Raw genomic sequence first — 18,743 nt, 5'->3', positions numbered from 1 at the left:
ACAGTGACTCTGTAAAATCATCTTAAGAAGACCTATGTAAAATCAGCCATCAAATTAAAAATAGTTAATTTTGGGATCTGTTTCCTGAATGTGAGCTATGAACAAATGAATCATGCTGAATTCACAGAAATGCAGTGTTTAATCAGAAATGTTAATTGGAAAATTATTTTATTGGATTACAGATGCTTATTAACTCTCTTGAAGGAATCTCACCTGAGACCAAACCTTTTCAAAAACAAACACCTTAAGGCTATTGTTACCAAAGATTTAGGTACCCTCCTTTCTTTATTTAAAAAAAAAGTTTGTACATGCTTTTTCTATGTAGAGTCTAATCACATGATATAATTTCTTTCCTAGTCTTTGATTTATTTATTAGAGTACAAGACAGCTGAAGGGTCCTTTGATGGAACATCTTTGCATATTTTTACATTTCTCTGCCTTTGAATTGGATAATACTTATTTTTAATAATTGTGCATGGAGACCTGACCAAGCCTAATGTTCCACACTCTTTTTTTCTGAATGCTTGCTCAAGGACAATGGTTTAAAGTAACCTAATCATGTGTGTATGAGAAAGGAAGGCATGTTTCCCCATTCTTCTCGTATGGGGAAACACTGAGAACTGATGTGATCTATACAGAACATTACAGGCAATGAATGAGAGGCAGAAATCATTATTGCAAGCACTGTTTTCTTAGTGGGTTATAAATTATTTGTCTTTATCTGCATTTTGGCAGATAATGCCCTGTCTTTCTGAATACATGAACTAGGAGGCATCAAATAATTGGGGGCCAGATTCAAAAAAAAAAAAAAAAAAGGCAAAAGGAGATTATTCTTCACGTGACAGGTAGTCAACCCATGGAACTTCCTGCAGAAGATTACTGTGGATGCTAAGTTTATGTTGCTTCAATGACAACTTCATGGAAGAGAAAGCTGTCTGTTTCTAAATGCAAAGAAAGTGCTGGCTAAGGAAGCCTGGGAATTTATTAAAGGATGTATCATGCCTGCATTCTTGTACTCTTCCCTAAACATCATCTTTTGGCCTCTGTTAGACCAAAAATCCATCATCCTATCACTGACTCAGTGCAGTTCTTATATTAAGAACAATTTATGAGATATTATGCCTATTTTCCTTTCTCTTGTTATCTAAGTTACTTAGTCTTGGATCCAGTTCAATCAATTCCTGGCTTTTTCAGCTATTTGAATTTGGAAGCTCTCTTAATATTCTATCTGGGAAAAACTTGTATTTTTCTAATCATGTTCTAGCCACCTTCAGCTCTAAAACAAATAATATCTACAGCCATTATCTTCCATTGCATTAACTACTGTATTCTACTTCTCCAGTAAAACTTTCAGGCTTGCAAAATGTGCAATTCCAGACAGTAAATCATGATTGCTGTCCTTAAGTTAAAATGTTGGGTTTCTATCTGTCTTTCCTTGAAACTTAGAATCTCTCTCATGACTGAAGGTCTCTGGGTTTACCCATACTTATTGGAAATTGTGTTTTGCTAAAGCCAATAGGATTTCTCAGTGGACTATATTCTGCCCTCCAGTAAAGTGCCAGATTGACTGTAATAGGTGTGTGTGTGATCATAATAGGTGTTTGTGATCAAACCTTAACTTTCAGAGGGTTAAAATGGGGGGGGGGGGGGAGGGAAGGGTTTTCTGTGTTTTCTAAGCCTCAAAAACTTGAACATGCTTCTGTATTTTAACTGCTGCTGTCAATTTTGTTGCCAGCCTATCCTAAAGAGTTTCCTTTGTTCACCCTCATATGCACTGATTTAAAGCATAAATAGAATCCTATATGCCTCTTTCTGTATATCTGCATTGTACCAGTCCGCCTGGTTTCTTTTGTACCTCTGATGTTTATGCTGGAATTTATGCGTGAACAATACCACATGTAATCATTGTGCTTGCATGAGTTTTAAAGAATTAGCCTGGAAATGATCTTGCCCTTACTGAAGTGGATTCATCAAAAGTGTTTGTATAATGGCTGTAGGATTAAATCCACAAAACTCCTTGACCCCCTCAGTCTGGATACTTGTCAAAAAAGCTGTGGCAAGATGGTAATCGTCGCTGAAGGAGGTGACTGAGCCAGATAACAGTTGGTTTGGTGGTCAGCACTGAAATACATACAAGACTATCAAATTTTTTTTAGTCACCTACTTGAGGAGACTGAAAGGCCTAAATTTACTGCCTTCTCAGATGCTGTTTTTTTGAGTACAGCCTGGCTTGACTTTAACTAGGAAGAATGTGAATGCAGTTGTTTCAAAGCTAAAGCTGCCCAGCAAATAAAAAACCTTAGTAAGCAGGATTAGAGAATGTCTGAATCTCTGTACAACATGATAATCAAGTCAACATCTGCAACAAGAGAACATGTTCATAAGAACCTCAGTATTACACATCATCTGTTTTTTTTTATTGATCAGACTTTCTTTTGCTGTAACAAAAGGAAAGAAACTGTGTCAAGAATGAATGATGTATATCTATTCATCCTACAAACAATTTTTAGGTCTTTCCCTGTGTAGAACATAAGCAGAGGAATGACAGATGCATAGAAGTCATCTTTCTATGCTCAAAAGTGTGGTGCTAAAATAACTTAGGAGCAGCTACTGCAGTAGTCTAATGGAGAGTTGAGTGTTCCAGTCAATATGTGCATCTCTAGTGTCACTTTTATTCCTATCTTTGATGCACAGAAAGCTCTACTTTACGATTTTATGCTAGTTGATACTTCTATGCATTTAGCTGTTTTGTACCACTGATATTGTGTATACAGTAGCATTAGTTAGGTCCTACTACCTGATCCAAGAAATTCTGGTATTGATAGAATAGCTTTTTTTCTTATTGCTTCATCTGTTTAGGCTACCTCTACCTAAAAATAATGAAGAAAGTGTGGTTAAACTGTTAAAAGACATTACAGTTTATATTCCTAGAGATCTACTTACAGTTTATTAATTGGATAGTATTTTTCTTGAAACCATCTGAAAGTTTGCTTATCCCAGGAAGGCCCTGAAACAGGCCATTAAAGCACACTTTAAAAAAAAAAAAAATTCCCTTGCAACAATACCGTCTGGGGACTGACTGCCTGTGAGGAAGGAGGTAAAGGCTTAGCAGACAGCAAGCTGAGCATAAGCCAGCAGTGTGTCCTGGCAGGAAAAAAGGGCAACAGCCTCCAGGGCTATATTTACAGGAGCAAAGATAACAGAGCAAAGGAAATAGTTATCTCCCTCTAATTAGCACTCATCAGACTGCCTCTAAAATACAATATCCAGTTATGGGCCCTCCAGTTTAGGAAAGTCATTAATAAAGTAGTGTGAGTGCAGCAGAGGGCCCACCAAGATAGCCAGAGGCTAGACTACATGTCCTGTGAGAAGAGACTGAGGGATCTGCACCTTTTCAGCCTGGGGAAGAGAAGGCTTTAGGGGAAGCTAAGAGCGGCTTTCCAGTTATCAGAAGTTATCAGAAGGACAAAGTCAGGCTCTTCCCATGCAGTGTGCGTAAGTTGAAACAAGAGAGGTTCAGACTGGACGTAAGGAAAAACTTTTCATCATGAGGACATCCAGGCATTGGAAAAGGTTGCCGAGAGAGGTAGGACAGTCTCCATCCTTGGAGGTTTTAAAGACCAACTGAACAACGTGGTCTGACCTCATTGCTGATCCTACTTTGAGCAGGAGGTTGGACTAGAGACCTTCTGAGGTCCCCTCCAACCTGAATTATCCTAATATCCCATAAGGCATCTCTAAAAGAAAAGGCATCACCTGTGTGATATAGCTGTCATGACATTAGTTTTACAAACTTAAACCAGTTTAATAATGCTACCACATTGTGGAAGCCACCAGTCAGCTTTAGAAACTATAACATCATCAAACTGTGAAGGGCTGTATTATTGTTAGATCTCAAAACATGTAACAGTTTCTCCAGCGTTATTCCTGGTGTGGTGTCCTGACAGTGAGCAAGAATGAAGACTTGCATCAGTATGCACTGATTTATCTTCTTTGCAACATGTTGTTTAACAGTAATTGCCACGCTGGTAATTCATGGCTCTTCTCACAGTGGGCTCCAACATGACTTTCCTCATTGCTTTCTTAAATCTTGTTCCCACTCCCTGCAGGAGATGGTAGGAGAAATGGAAGAGAACTACTGCAGGTTATTGCAATATACCCGGTTGCCTGAAAGATTTTGAAAGCTCATATGTTATATGGAGCTGTGATAGTTCCAGATAGATAAATGTGTGCAGATCAGTGCTGTATCACAGCCTCAATGAAAGAGTTAATTTACTGTCCTTAAGATAGAGTTGTTCTTCAAGGGCAAGTGTTATGTGTGACATAACCCTTTTCCCTAGTGTTTGGATTGCCAAGCATGCCATTTGCAAAAGAAAATACAGGAAAAGCTGTGCCTCATAAGCTTTTTAAATGAGACATGGAATTTGACCATGGAATGTGAGGGAACCCTATGACTGGATGATGGCTCTGTGGTGGCTTGGGGCCTGTGAACTCATGCCTTAAAATATTACTGCCTTTCCATTCCTGGAATGGCAAAGAGCAGTTCCCCATACGTATATCAGCACTCCCTGATAACTATTTTGTTTCACTCTGCATGACCTGGGTGGAGGATTAGGAGCATAGCCCTATTCATATTTAACTATAGCTCAGCGCATAAACTGAAGCAGTCATGAACTTAAGGGTTGCTGCATGTTTTCATGTTTCTTTTGTTCATGAAACAACACTGAAGCATACTGTGCAGCTGCTTTGATTTTATTATTATTCTCGTGCTACATCGTGTCTTTCAGACTTTCTTTGTAGTCTTTAAAGAACATGGAAAAGGTAAATAGTTTTATAGCTATTTCCTGCCCCTGGCCATGCTATAATTTTCTTCAAGTATTTTCAGATCTTTTAAGAATACTTTTACTCATGCTTCCATTTCCTCTTAACTTAAATTGGTATTTTCTTCCTGCATCATTACATAGGTGTTTTTTTTCTCATTCCCTTATCCTCATCATATATTTCTTTGACTTGCTCTGAACTTTCTGTACCTCTCAGTACTGTGATTCTTCCTCGCGCTCTTGTTGTCCCTTCTGAGAAAATCAAATTTAGCTGCTGTAGCATCAGTTACAGAAGTTGCTGAATGTGTTCTTTAGACTAAAAACTGCAGATGTCTTGTTCTTTTCAAAACTATATCCAAAAATCTTTCTCCTCTTTTTTTTCTCTTTTGCTGCACTTTTTTTCTTCATCCACTTCCCTGGACTCTTACCTACTGTGACACAGTATACAGATTCTGTGCTGGAAGAGGATAGGAACTGTTTCATGGTCTGTCCTAGGAATACACATATGTTCCCTACAACACCTGCCAGCAGTGCAAAGCATGGAAGAAAGGTCATCCAGCCTAATTACTAAATGAATTAAGAAGTTAACAACACCTAAAGTAGAAAGGAACAGCTTTACATGCCTTGCCAGTTCAAAGGTGGTTGAAAGAATGGGATATATAAGATCTGTAGCAGATGGTGAGAGAAGAGTTTTGCTGAGACAGAAACATCCCATTTTCAGAGAAAGTTTTGAGAAGCCTCTAAAAATAGGATTATTTGGGATCCTGGAGATCCCACCTAAGTCCAGAGTTGCCTTGAAGCTTTTACCCTAAGTTGACTATTTAAAGTGATAATTGAAACTGAAGAAAAAAAAAATTCCTTCAAACCCTATTTCTGAGTTTGTTTATCCAGCTAATACAACTTCTTGGGGATGAACTGTTGTGTCTGCTGCACACAAATACATCCATGCTTAACCACCTAGTGTCTCTGTAGGTGGCTCTGGACTCATCCCTATGTGGCTGCCATTGAGACATTCGGATATCTCACTGATAATATCTCACATAATTTAAAGTACCCCCTACCTACTGACTGCCCAAGTGCACCACCTCACCCACTTTAAGTCCTATTTGTAAATTAAACATGTGCTTTTTCTTGAAAAAGCATTCCTTTGCTTGTTCTTTCGTCTTCACCTTTCCCTGTCTGTCCACAGACTATCTTACTGCGCTTCACTTACATTTCTTCTTGCAGAGTTGGGCCTTTGGGCTTAATTCCCTTCCAGAGAAGCTTCAGGCAACTCTTTGTCACATTTAATACAGTTCAGTATCTGTGTTTCAAGAGACTTAATGAATTGACAATTTTAGTGTTTCATAGCTGCAGTTTAGTACCATAGGTTGTTTCTTGAAAATTATCCAAAGACTATCTGTATGCATATTAAAAAAAATTGTTCCTTATATGCTTCTTCATTCCACCAAAAAGCCCACATATATAAAAATTCCACAAATTACCAGATGGATTGTTAAAGTGGGGCCAGCCACTGCTTTTTATTTCCTAAATCTTTATAGCATTGCGAATATTCTTGGGTCTGCTCCAAAATTAAGGTAGCTGCAGAATATCACTTTCTTTAAAATTTTTTTAGATTAATTGAAATTAATGAAATATTGTCATATATATTACACAAACAATATTTAGTACATGAAATATGTTAATGTATATGCTATGCGAAGTGAATCAAGATAGTCGTCTTTATTCTTTATAAACACTAATATGACTTTCCTAAATTCAGAACATATCATTGTTTTAAGTAACCACCTGTAATCAGATACATAAATATGTAGCAGTAGAAGGTCTTTGCTACCAATTCAAAATTAATAATGTATTAAATAAGACTGGCCCTTTACTTAGGTTGCAAAGGCTTAATTTTGCCTATTCCAGACTGCTGAACAGTGATATTCCCCAGTCTCAATTACAGTAATTATACTGGTATTTCTAAAATTATTTTTTAGGAACAGTTAGAAAATGAGAGCATTAAGATGAAGCAAATTGAAGACAAAAACAATCAGAAGGAAAGGAAGCTTATATCTATTATTTCCAACCAAGAAGATAAAATAAGAACTCTGAAAAACAAATTGAAAGAATTAAATGAAGCACAGAAGGGTATACAGGTCCCAATATATAAAATGGAGGTAAGATAAGAAACCAAATGGAGGTAAAATGAAAAAATAAAGTTTTGTAATTTTTTTTTCAAATATGTTTATGCTAATTAATCTGAGAAACAGATTTTAAATTTTAGCACTATGAAGTTACCGGGAAATTGTTTAAGTATATAAAGCATATAGGGAACACTGAACTATTAAATACGTATTGGTTGGTTTGTGTGTTAATTATTTTTATGTTATGTCATTATAATATTAAGTAGTATTTGTGAAAACTCCAGATCAGCATTTCAGTTTTATAATTTTCAGTCTGGAGTTTTCAGCAACATTAAGTTGATTTTTTTCCCTTTCCTTTGTATCCCATACTACTTTTGTCATAGAAGAGCATGCGGAGTGAACTGTACTTGTGGGGTAGCTATAATGCAGTCACAAGTGTGAATGTAATCATGTAAACGTACTTCAGCTAGCTGAACTGAAGTGAATTTAGGTAAGAGTATGAGCATAGCACACGTAACTTGTTGCTATCAGACTTCCCACGTATTTGCTTAACTTCTTGTGGCAGGCACCTGTAACCCATGTTGCTGTATACTTTCATCAGTAGCAGCAGTAGAGATCTTAAAGCAGCTCAAACGTGTCTACAGTAGCTGCACTCCCACTTTACTGCGAGACAGACAAACTATAGGCTATAGGTCTGTGATTATAAACAGTGTATCATTGAAATCAGCTATTTTGACAGAAATACGTCAGGTTCTGAGTCTGATTTGGAGCACGTCTGACCTACCAGGTTATCTGGCAATGTAAATCTAATGGCATTACAACTTAATGACTGCTTATGGTAAAAAAAAAAAAAAAAAAAAAAAAATCACTTTTTTTAAATACCTGGCATTGACTTGAAACCTGTGTAATACTAGTGTAAACCACAAGGTGGTAGTCAAAGTTAATAACTTCTTTAAAAACGTACTAAAACTCCTGACATACTAGCTTTTGGTATGTTTGTTGAAAATGTTAGTGGATAAGTTGATTTTTGTAAGAACTAAAATAGCTGGATATCTCAGTAACAAGCTTATACACAATTACACATAATCTGAATTGTACGCAATTAAAACAGAATTATAGCGAAGTAATATTCTTAGGACCAGTTTCCCTTTCTTTCAAAGTAGTAAGAGCAGGGAATGCTGCACGACATGTGCTAAGTTAACCTAAAAAAGGGAGTTACAGTCAAACTGCAAAAAACAGCTTTTGTCATTTTGTGAACTTTTTGAGAGCTTCTAGAAGGATTAGCTGAAGGATACTATGACATTTGTGATTCTCATCAGAGTGAAGAGCAAAATGAATGTGCTAACATGTGATCCATACTTTCATGTTTTACTTTAAGGTGAAAAGTAAGAAAGTTGTTCCAGATAAGCAAGAGTTATCTCTAGGGATCTCTGGTATTTCATCTGTGTCTGAAAGGTAAATATTTTTGCAGCGTTTTTGCAATTTGCTTTTATCTTTTTTGCTACAAAATAGTAAGACCAGCTATTTTCCCCTTCTTTACATAGTAACTTGAAAAAAAAAAAAAAGCGGGGGGAGGGTCAAAGAGCTAGTGTGGGGAAACAAATAAAGCCAGTAAGCATGTGAAACCAAATAGCTGGGGCTTTGCAAGTATGTAGGGATAAGCAAGGAGGAAGAAAAATAGCCACTTGGTTCAGCAGGGGTTTAAACTGCATGGGAAACAGCAGTGGATTTTAATGCTGAGGTATTAACTCCCTTGTGTTAAGTCCCTTCAGAACAGGAATCATACAACCAAAATGAATTAACTGATGACAGCACAGCAAATGTGCCTGTTGTGCTGCCAGTGGTACCCTGATGGTCAGCATGAAGAAATAATTCTTGGCCTGATCCATCCCAAATGGGAAAGTTTGGATCTACGTTTTTTCTGTAAGCTGAAGTTCCCTATCCCTTGCTGTGACCAAGGGACCAAAAGCATTTCTTAAGCATGTATTTCCCCCTTCTGCCTATTTTTGGGGAAAAGCGTCAACCAGAGTCTTCAGTGTGCATTTGTCATGGGATAGTTAGTAATACCATTTTTAACAACCTTTGCTGAGGTCAAGCAGAAGATTCTCAAAGGTGAGGCTGGGAGAGTATTAGGGAAAAGTATCATACGTTCTTGCTGTTTTTATACTCTTGCTTAGGCGTCTGCTTTTGGCCACTTTCAGACATGGGATAAATGAACTAGATGAATCTTTAGTCTGACTCACTAAGACTATATGATGACAAAAAGGAGTGGAAATAAGACTGTGGTAAAGACTGTTTTGTCTTTGCTGATTTATATCTAAAGAAGAATGGAAAATCTTTACCTGTCTGCTGTCTCCCTCCTCTCAAATAACTCCCTTACTCTACTCTTTTCTTGGAAGGAGGTATGTGACTGGGAAAACTAGTAAGATTATAGTGTCACAAATGTCTAGCAAATGAAGGTCGATTGATCTAATCATATGTATGTTTTAAAGCTCTGATTAGGAATTTGTAGTATGAGTCTTTTTTTTTTTTTATCATTCATGGAAACAACTGAAAAATTATAAGAACACAAGTGTTAACAGTAGTAACTTTAACTCCTTCTGTAGATGTTTCTTTTTTGAAATGAGATCCAGATATAGATTTGTGTCTTTTTTAAAAAGAGAAGCTCAGCAGAAGTAGGAACACAACTTTTGATGCTCCTGATTGCTATATGAATAAGCAATAAAAAGGAAAATGACTCATTGGATTAAAGAAAAATCTCTTTTGAGCTAGTTTGATACAAAGATGCAAAAGAGAACACAAATCCAGTTTGTCCATAACTTAACTTTCTCATCCTTAAATAAAGTTCATTTTATGAAATAAAAAAAAAAAGTGCTTAGAAATATAGACTACTCAGTAAGTTTATCGAAATTTCACAATGAAGTTTTACAGATGAATCAATAAACTGGATAATGTAATCTGTAGTACCTTTGGGCAAGCAAAACGCACACTTGCATGAATAGCTGTCTTTACCATTCTTAGTGCATATAACTGAGTATTTCATGGAGACATGATACTCTATAAAAGATTATAATAAAAAGACTCCCAAAAATAAAAGGAAAAGGCATATGATGCTGCATAAAGCAGAGAAGCAAGGAGTTCTCCAACCCCTCTCCAAAATGTCAGGTAGATGAAAGAAGGAAAGAGCAGTAACAGATGCCTAGGGTGTTCTTCTCTTGCAAAGTCTGAAGTCCACAGAAAAAAAAAAAGGAAAGCAGTTAGTGTTCACAGCAGCAGCATCTTATTTTCCTTAGAATGAGACAGAAGCAGTAGTTCGTGCAAGATAAGCTGTTCCACTACTACTAGAGGGAACTGAGAGAAATGTAAAGGCTGGATGTTCTTTCAGTCCTTGCAGTGAGAGCCCTAAGCTTACATGTATGTGTCTATGATATGACTGAGCAGCTCTTGGACTATGTTTTTTTTCCTTTTCTCCTTGCTTTTACTAAGGAGAACAAAAATGTATATACATATGTTGAGGAAAGACGTATCCACGCTTACACTATTGTTTGTAGCTTACACTATTGTTTTTCTCTGGTTGGGGGTGTGACTATAAAATCGAAGGCCATGAAGAGCTGAACTGGTTGACGCTTTAATTTACAATTTTAATGTACAATTTTGATCTTCCAGGGAGAATCTGGAGACTATTTTCCAGGAGATGAAAGAAGAATGTCATCGAATATGTATGCTCGCCAGAGAACAAACAGACCAATTGAGTAAATTTAAGATAAAGCGAGAACCTGAAACTGGTAATATCTTACTTAAGCTCTTATTGTGATTCAACTGTTTGAAAGCTTTGCTTTATATTTGAAAATACTGTAAATTACACATACATAGAAGTACTTCTACTGTTTACCATCTGCCTTTTTCAAGTCTGTTCACATGGTGCTCAGTATTTTACCAAGAAAACGCACCGTCAGTTTTGGCATTCCATGACGAATGCTCCAAATCACATGCTGTAAAAGACAATTGTCACATCAATGGCTCTCATAATTGTTTTGTCCCTTGGAGTGAGAGGCAGGCACTTAGTACATGTGATATCCCATCATGCTGTGTGAGTGACAGCACTTACTTTTAATTCAACTGTCAATTCAAAAAATGTCTATTATGAATGTCTCTAGCCCCATATTTGTTAGAAGAGAACTGCTGGACTGAAGAGAGTCAGAGGACTTATTTTCTAGACTTCCTTGTGCAGATTTGTAAATGCGATTTTGTTATATGGGACAAGAGCCTAAACCAACACTTCCAGAAAAGGCAGGAAAGACTTGATTTTTGTGGCAACTGGAAGGGGTCCTGAAGGTCCGTTTCAGCTAATGCTTATACTGACTATAATGTTCAGTAATGTATAATGGCTACTATGGCCATTCCCACTAGCTTTTCTTGACAGTAGGATCAAGCTCTAAGAGGTTTTAGAAAACGCCTGCCAAACTTTTACATGATTGAAGCAAAAGACACTGATTCCAGCACTTGCCTCTAATTTCAGTTATGCTATTACTTAAGCTCTTTTATGTGAACTGAGAATGTGTAGCCTGTGGCTTCAAGTGGTTATGGCTGAACTGTATTGTTATATTCTGAATGAACACTACTAAAATTTGTGATTTGGGGAGGGGAGAGGGAATCAGGGGGCCTTGGCAACTTATTCCAGACTGGACTTATTTTTTCATTAAATACATGCCTAACTCAGCTGTGTGAAAAGCTATATGTGATATAAATTTAATCTTTACAATTTCTTTTACTTATATGGCCCACATTACTACAATATCTGAGTGATGTCAGGAGGCACCTTTGTACAATAAATGTGCACTGAAGCTATTCCCTTACCTGATTAGGAGTAGTCATGTATTATTTTTGTTACTAAAGTGGCCTAAGTATATGGGGAATTCTCAAAACATAAGGAAAATATGGTCCCTCTTCTGAATAGTTTTACAGTTTGAATGTTTATCTAATTTAGAAATCAATGGGAGTTCAGCACCTGAATACCTTCTAAAATCTTGCTTATGGTGCCTAGCATGTTGTTGGCACTGTATGAAATAGCTTTGGTTCCAGCTTCTATTTCTGCCAGAACACTTCAGTAAATATATGCAAGTATGTGTTAAGAGTATGGGACAACATAAGTTTCAATAAAATAGAAATGTTTATAGCCATAAATCAAAGAGAAACAGAATTATTAGAATGGAATGATTTACTTTTATTTCTGTTCTCATCAGTTTTGGGTTGGAGCTAATGTCTGTGAAAGGGAAATGTGCCTCAAACTGACCTCAAAGAGAGAAAATAAAGGTTAAAAAGCCAAGAAGGAAAATCAAAAGCCTCTCAGGAAAAATACCCCAACACCACACCCTTTGCGCCTTAGTAATTATTTTCACATCGATAGTTTAATGTTTTCTTCTTTCTTTCTTCACAGAAATACAGTTTTCCATGCCTATACAGTGTACTGATAAAACTGATGAACAAGCAGAAGAGCTTTTTAAACCTCGGGTTATAAAGGATATAAATAGAGGTGCATCATGCATCACATCTATCACACCAAGAGGAGTGGGCCAAGATGAGGACAACAACTCTGTAGAATCACTTTCTAAATTTAATGTCAAGTTTCCACCTACAGACAATGACTCTGCTTTCTTGCAGAGCACTCAGGATAAACCAACAGTTCCTTGTGCTGGTATAGCTGAAAACATGCTTCAAGATCATCATTTTAACCTGGAGCACAGAGACCATGCTGTTAACCTCAGTAAATTGGAATCTAACTCATTTGAAACTCATGGAGTTGATCTCATGACCTCAGCTTTACAAAGCTTAACTACTGTTGACAAAACAAACCCCCCAAATCATGCAAACATGCCCATAGAAAATACTCGTGACAAAACATGTTTAAAAACAGCAGATACTGGTCTCACGTTTGTGCCTAAGCACACAAACCCGGCTGTACCTGAAGTAATTTTTTCTTCCTTAGAAGCTGCTGGGACAACCATCAGAGGTCCTCATCAGGTATCTTTCTGTTTATACTGTACATTTCAAAAAAGGTAATGATTCAAACGACTGCTTTGCAAAGTCTTAAAGACAGAATTAATATATTCTGTGAGGTATCTCACTTGCCCATTTTTCAAGAGCCTATGTTACAGCAGTTGCCCCTAATACCGAAGTATGCGTTCAAGGCACTTTTCCAGTGAAATAAGGCAGGAATTTAAGCAGATGTAAGCACTGTATATGCTTGCACAAATTTCTGGCCATGTAGATAGTAGATATTAATTGCTCTTATATCTATTTCAAAGCTGTCGTTAATACCCTAAACTACTCCCTAGATTGCTTTCTTTCTACCCTTGATCTCAGAGTAACAGGCCATACAATTGTTTTAACTGTTTTAATGTACAGCAGAGAATATGACAAATAGACTAATCTAAAAAATAAATAGATAAATACTTCACTGTGGAGAAAAATGATCTGTTCTTCATCTAGATCTGAGGTATAAACATCATCCCCCACTCTTTCCCTGTAAGAAAACTTAAAATACATTATTCATATTTAGGCAGTCAAGTAGGAAAGCTTTTTTTTTTTTTTAACAAATAAATGGGAGTACACCAATGTTTATGTAGGTACTTCGGGCTTGAATTCCAGTCATATCTGTTTGAAGTCCATGGGAGCTTCTGAAAGCAAGGTCTAATTGCTGGCCACTCAAAAGAGCTTTTAAGCAGGTCCTCACAATCACATCTCTGAATATTTTGCTGATATTGCCCAACATCCTGTCTCAACTGAAATTACTGGCAGAATTACTGTGGACCTTTTATAGACTGAGATTTTTTTATATTTTTGTGGCTTTTCTCACTCCTTTTTCAAGAATACAGCAAACAGTGATATTTAGAAATTCTGTGAGCCTGGATTTGGATGATTTTTACTATTTGCATTGATGTGGTTTTGTGTTCTTTGCCAATGATAAGGTACATGAAGCAAAAGAGCTTTATCTCTCCATTTTGTCACTGCATGATAAGCAAAAAAACTAGCATTTGGAAAGCATTTGTATGGCATCCTGTATTTGATGATTTCCTCCACTAAAACCTACCCAGTCTAGTTTAATTTTCTATTGTAAACCAGTTTTGGATGGAAAGTTTAACACATGGAAATTTTGCTTTCGTCATTATTTTATTTTAAACTATAAGGCTGATTTTTCAAAATATATTTTAAATACCTATTTGTAACGTAGGAGATCTCAATTCTATACTAACACAGTAACTACACGAACTGTACTTTTGTCATGCTTTATTTTTCATTGGATCCTGAGTTATAGTTGTGACTGAGTTAAACAAATTAAACCATTTATATTATTACTGGTAGAATTCCTGTGGAGCTGTGAAGCATTCACTCTATTGCTTGTTACTCTTCCCTTTTTCTCTATTCTCTCTCCAACTTGTTCTTTTACTAGTTAGTCTGTGTATTCATTTTTCAATAGATGGCACCCTGCATTGTGTATTACAGCAAGTGAAACAGCTGGTATGTGATTATAAATTGATAGGGGAGTATGCAGCTTAAAAAGTAGAGAAGAACTGCTGTTGAATAGCAATAAGCCTTTAGGTTTGATCATTACTGTTTCTGCAAAATAAGTAAATTAAGGCCATCATTTAGAATGGAAATGATCTGTTTTGTGGAGAAAATGTAATCATGCTAACATGTGAAAAAAAAAGGGCAATGAGGAACTATTTCAGTATTTATTAAGTTGTAGCTATATAGCACTGTAGAACATAACATTGATTAAAATGTTGCATCTTATCCTGAAGTTTGTTTGAAACAAGCCAATTTTACTTTAGAAACCATATACATCTGTCTGTACATATTTTAAAATACTTCACCTTTATTTAACTGCCTTCAAAAGCTTATGGTGCATATTTTTCCTAATGAATGGGATTCAGCTTTGGACTTTTTGCTGACTATTGTGTCTAGGATGGCATTGAAAGATAATATATATGTAGATTAAAGTGCTGGTTTTTTAAAGTTACTTGCACACGTGCCCTTTTGACTACATTAAGCTTAGTAAAATGTATGCATAATACTTGTTCTTCGTATTTTAACTATCTTTTTAAGGAGTAGTTACACTGCTTATCGTTTCCATCATCTCTGCCCTGGGTGAAGCTCTAATAGGGAGGAATGAGATACCTGAATTTTTTTCCTGGCATGGATAAAACTTTCAAGTATTTACTACATATGTTAACTTATAAAATGGAAAACCCCATAAATGCAATAGATTTGGCAACAGTAAGTTCTTGGAACTGCTCTCAGTTGCTGTAATAAATTTAGCTCTTTCCTTCTTTGTGGATACTAAATGTGAAAACTCGGTACTGTTTCCTTAGGATGTAGTAACTTTTTAAAAAACATGTGACTGAAAAGAGCAACAGTTTAAAATAAACATGGATATGAGTGGACATATGATTTTACAGATTACAGTTAACTGGGACTTGCACATATATGCATTTGTTTACTGGGTGTTCACAAACTCAGGAGGTTATTTCTACCAAAAACATTCCATTGGGATGTTTATGACTTTAAAAGCAAATCACTCATCCATGGATCTTAATCTGAATATTAACTTTCTCGAAGCATCTGCTTAAATACATTCTTATTCAGAAAAACATTTTAAGCACATGCTTAATACTCAAAGGAAGAAATGGAGTTAAGTGCCTGCTTCAGTGTGTTGCTGGATGAGTACTTTCCCTTGTTGTGTTTCTAAGAGTAGAAGTCTTATTATGTCCTCAGTAGGGCTTTTACAAGAATACTTTAGCTTTTTAAAAATGGTATTTCCTTACATGATGTGATATTAAAAAGAAGTAATTCTAAACACATTTCTGTAGGGATATTTAAGTGTGTCAGTGTCTAGATAGATTTAATATGCAATTTACACCAACAACATACAATAAGGAGACTCTCTGAGCTGAAAAAAGTGGTGTGATTGCACTTAATTGCTAATTAGTCAATTTAATTATATGGATTGCTGACCATAATGAAAGACAGTAAATCTGCTACTGCTATTTGATAAGCTAAACACTGTTTAAACATGGAATGGACAGGGAATTGATTCCAAGAAGTTGTAGCTGGTTTAAAAATTAAGGATTAACCGTCGTGAAAGCCAGGTTAGTAGTACAGTGAGTTACCAGGGGAAGAATAAACAAAAGATTCCAACCATTTGGTCTGATGAAATTTGAATGAGAGCTGAAAATTAAAACTCTTGGGTAAGTAGAGAAAGCAAAAAATTTAAAACTTCAAAAGAAACTACTTTCTGAAGTATTCTTTTTTGCCTTTCCATGTGTGATTGAGGCAATAGAGAAGGAAGCTGAGCCAAAAAAACTGTAGGGCTCTCTCCTCTCCTAGGTTCCATCCCCACATAGAGCTGATACCAGCTTGCTGCCATTCTGTCTGCTTTGCAGTCACAGCAGTATGTATTTAGTTTTCAGTTTACTCAAAACCTAGCCTTCCTGGCCATGTAACATAATGATGTATTTTACCATGTTGCTAATATTAATGAAACTTAATTTTTAACTTTACTTTGAAAAGTGATAGAAGACATTTGGATTCCTAGTTGATATCAAGCTATATAATTAGTGTACCCTCTGACTTAAAGTATGTCTCACACTGAAGACTTAATAACTATATTGTCGCGTAAACAGACTTGCTGGCTTTAAACTAACTAGCTCAGGTACCAAGAACAGTACAGCTGCAGAAACCAAATTTAGCATCATTTACAGAACTGCCTGAATGCATGGATGAAATATTCAGATGGCTCTATTAAGCTGATGCTGTCATGGCAGAATGAATCCTGAAACTGAGATTATTCCATATATATCTACAGTAAAAGGCAGTCAGACTAGACAAGTAACTTAAGCCATATGACATTGCTCTACTTATTTTCTCAGTAAACTGAAGACTAGATATGTACCACTAAGAACAAAAATAAAGTCTCTTTCATATTAAGTTTTTATAGTAAACATGTGTTTTATTCTAAAGTAAAAATGTCTGTTCTTATTTCTGTTAAATGTACTATGGTTTCTACAGTAAAATATTGAAATAAAATGTTAATGAAAAACATTAATATTTATCATACTGACATAAAATTTGTTCACAGCAGTATTTATCAAGAATAGGTATCAGAGCATTTTAAATGTTTGCAAGGATAGTATGTTTATGGAACTTTTAAAAAAATCAAAGTCCTATCTTGCTTTTCTTAAATGAGAACTTCCTAGTTATGTCTCTGGTTAGGCACGTGTAAAGTACACCTAGTTTAAATAGGCAGGTATTTTTTTATAAATGTATTCATTGTAAACCACAGCAGTAATCATTTTCTGTTTCTTTTAGCTCGTTTGGCAGCCTCAAGACAATGTTTTGCTGGCACAAGCCTATACAGACTCTGAACTGAATCAGTGTGGAGTATGTGAATTCTGTCGAGAAGTTTTCCCACCATCTATAACATCTAAGGAAGATTTTCTTCGGCATCTGAATTCCCACTTTAAAGTACAGTCTTAATGTATGAGAATTGAATGGATCGCTGTCTTTTTGCATATATTTGATTTTTTTTATTCAATAGATAGGCTAAGAATTTAAGACTTTCTGTAACAAGAACTCATGACTGAAATTGTCTGTCAGATAAGCACATTTTTAATTGTCATCTGACAAGGTAAAATGAAACCATAAGTTACTCAGTACTGTAATTCACGTTATTGCTTGTCATCTTTCAATATTACCTCTGAGTAATATCTGAGATTGATGTTACATGCTGGTTTTGGTTTTGGTTTGGGGGGTTTTTTGCAATTACTGATTGCCTGAATAACCCCAAAGTCATAATTATGTGCATGAATACAGATTTACAGGATCAAGTCCATAATCTGGGAAGACTGGTGTAACGCTAGAATTTTTTCTCAGTAGCTCCTGACGTGATTCTGTTTTTGAAGTAAACAGGGAGGAAAAGTAGGGTCTCATTTTGAATTTCTGTTTTAATATTGCCAAATTTAATTTACAATAGTGAACCTCAAATCAGATTCTCATAACATCAGTGAAGTGACTGAATGCCAGGTGTGCCAAAATTAGGATAGGCTGTTCACTGGTAATAAAACTGACTTCCCCAGATGAACTGTTTACTAGGGTGATTAATCAAACACAGCACACAAATGACCCTTTTGCTAAAATGTAATGGTAACAATTTTATGTACATCTCATAAATACTGTTAAAAGATAACAACTTTGTTAATGTACTTTTCTAGCATATACTTTTCTAGCATATACTTTCATGGAAAAGGGTATATCAGTAGCAAGGATGAAGTGAGAATGTTCCCCAAAACCAAGAGTATAAAAGATTGATCAACTTTCTTGTCTGTTGTGAAGTGTTGTTCAAATCTCTTATGGCCTACGACGGAAAGGGAAAAAACCTATTCACCCAAATCTAGGTGACATCATTCTTAACCTGCAAATATGCATTTTGCCTATGCAAATATGCAATAAAAGTTGCACATTTTACAGATGTATTGGGTCCAAATTTAAAAAGAGGTTTTTTTATTAAGCAATTTAAATTAATGATAAAGCACGATGACTTGGAGCTTTTTGCATTTGAACCGAGTATAGTTTTCAGTCCAGATATTTGATAACTAGCATTAATATTTTTATAGCAATAAAGCACAACACTTTTTTTCCTTTTAAAGATTTGTTTGCAGGTGACCTGTTTCTGGAGTAATTTACACCTGCATGATTTTTAGAAATAGTTTTTCCTGCAGTGATTTACTCTATTTTA

General features: G+C 35.8%; 1 protein-coding gene across 2 annotated transcripts in view; it reads left to right on the top strand.

The window, feature by feature from the left end:
* The window catches only part of TANK (TRAF family member associated NFKB activator), a 28,348-nt gene extending 10,027 nt beyond the window's left edge, over positions 1-18,321 (top strand). For both annotated transcript variants that reach the window (XM_068948793.1, XM_068948794.1), the window contains exons 6-10: positions 6,803-6,982; positions 8,328-8,404; positions 10,616-10,734; positions 12,387-12,970; positions 17,318-18,321. In XM_068948793.1, the coding sequence (XP_068804894.1) occupies positions 6,803-6,982; positions 8,328-8,404; positions 10,616-10,734; positions 12,387-12,970; positions 17,318-17,485 (1,128 nt within the window). In that variant the 3' untranslated portion in view covers positions 17,486-18,321. The remainder of the gene's footprint in view (positions 1-6,802; positions 6,983-8,327; positions 8,405-10,615; positions 10,735-12,386; positions 12,971-17,317) is intronic.
* Positions 18,322-18,743: the final 422 nt, after the last annotated feature.

Source organism: Struthio camelus, chromosome 6 (assembly GCF_040807025.1).
Source record: "Struthio camelus isolate bStrCam1 chromosome 6, bStrCam1.hap1, whole genome shotgun sequence".
In the NCBI taxonomy this organism is placed as follows: Eukaryota; Metazoa; Chordata; class Aves; order Struthioniformes; family Struthionidae; genus Struthio; species Struthio camelus.
Note: the sequence above shows the minus strand (reverse complement) of the source record. Positions and strands in the feature narration are given on the sequence as shown.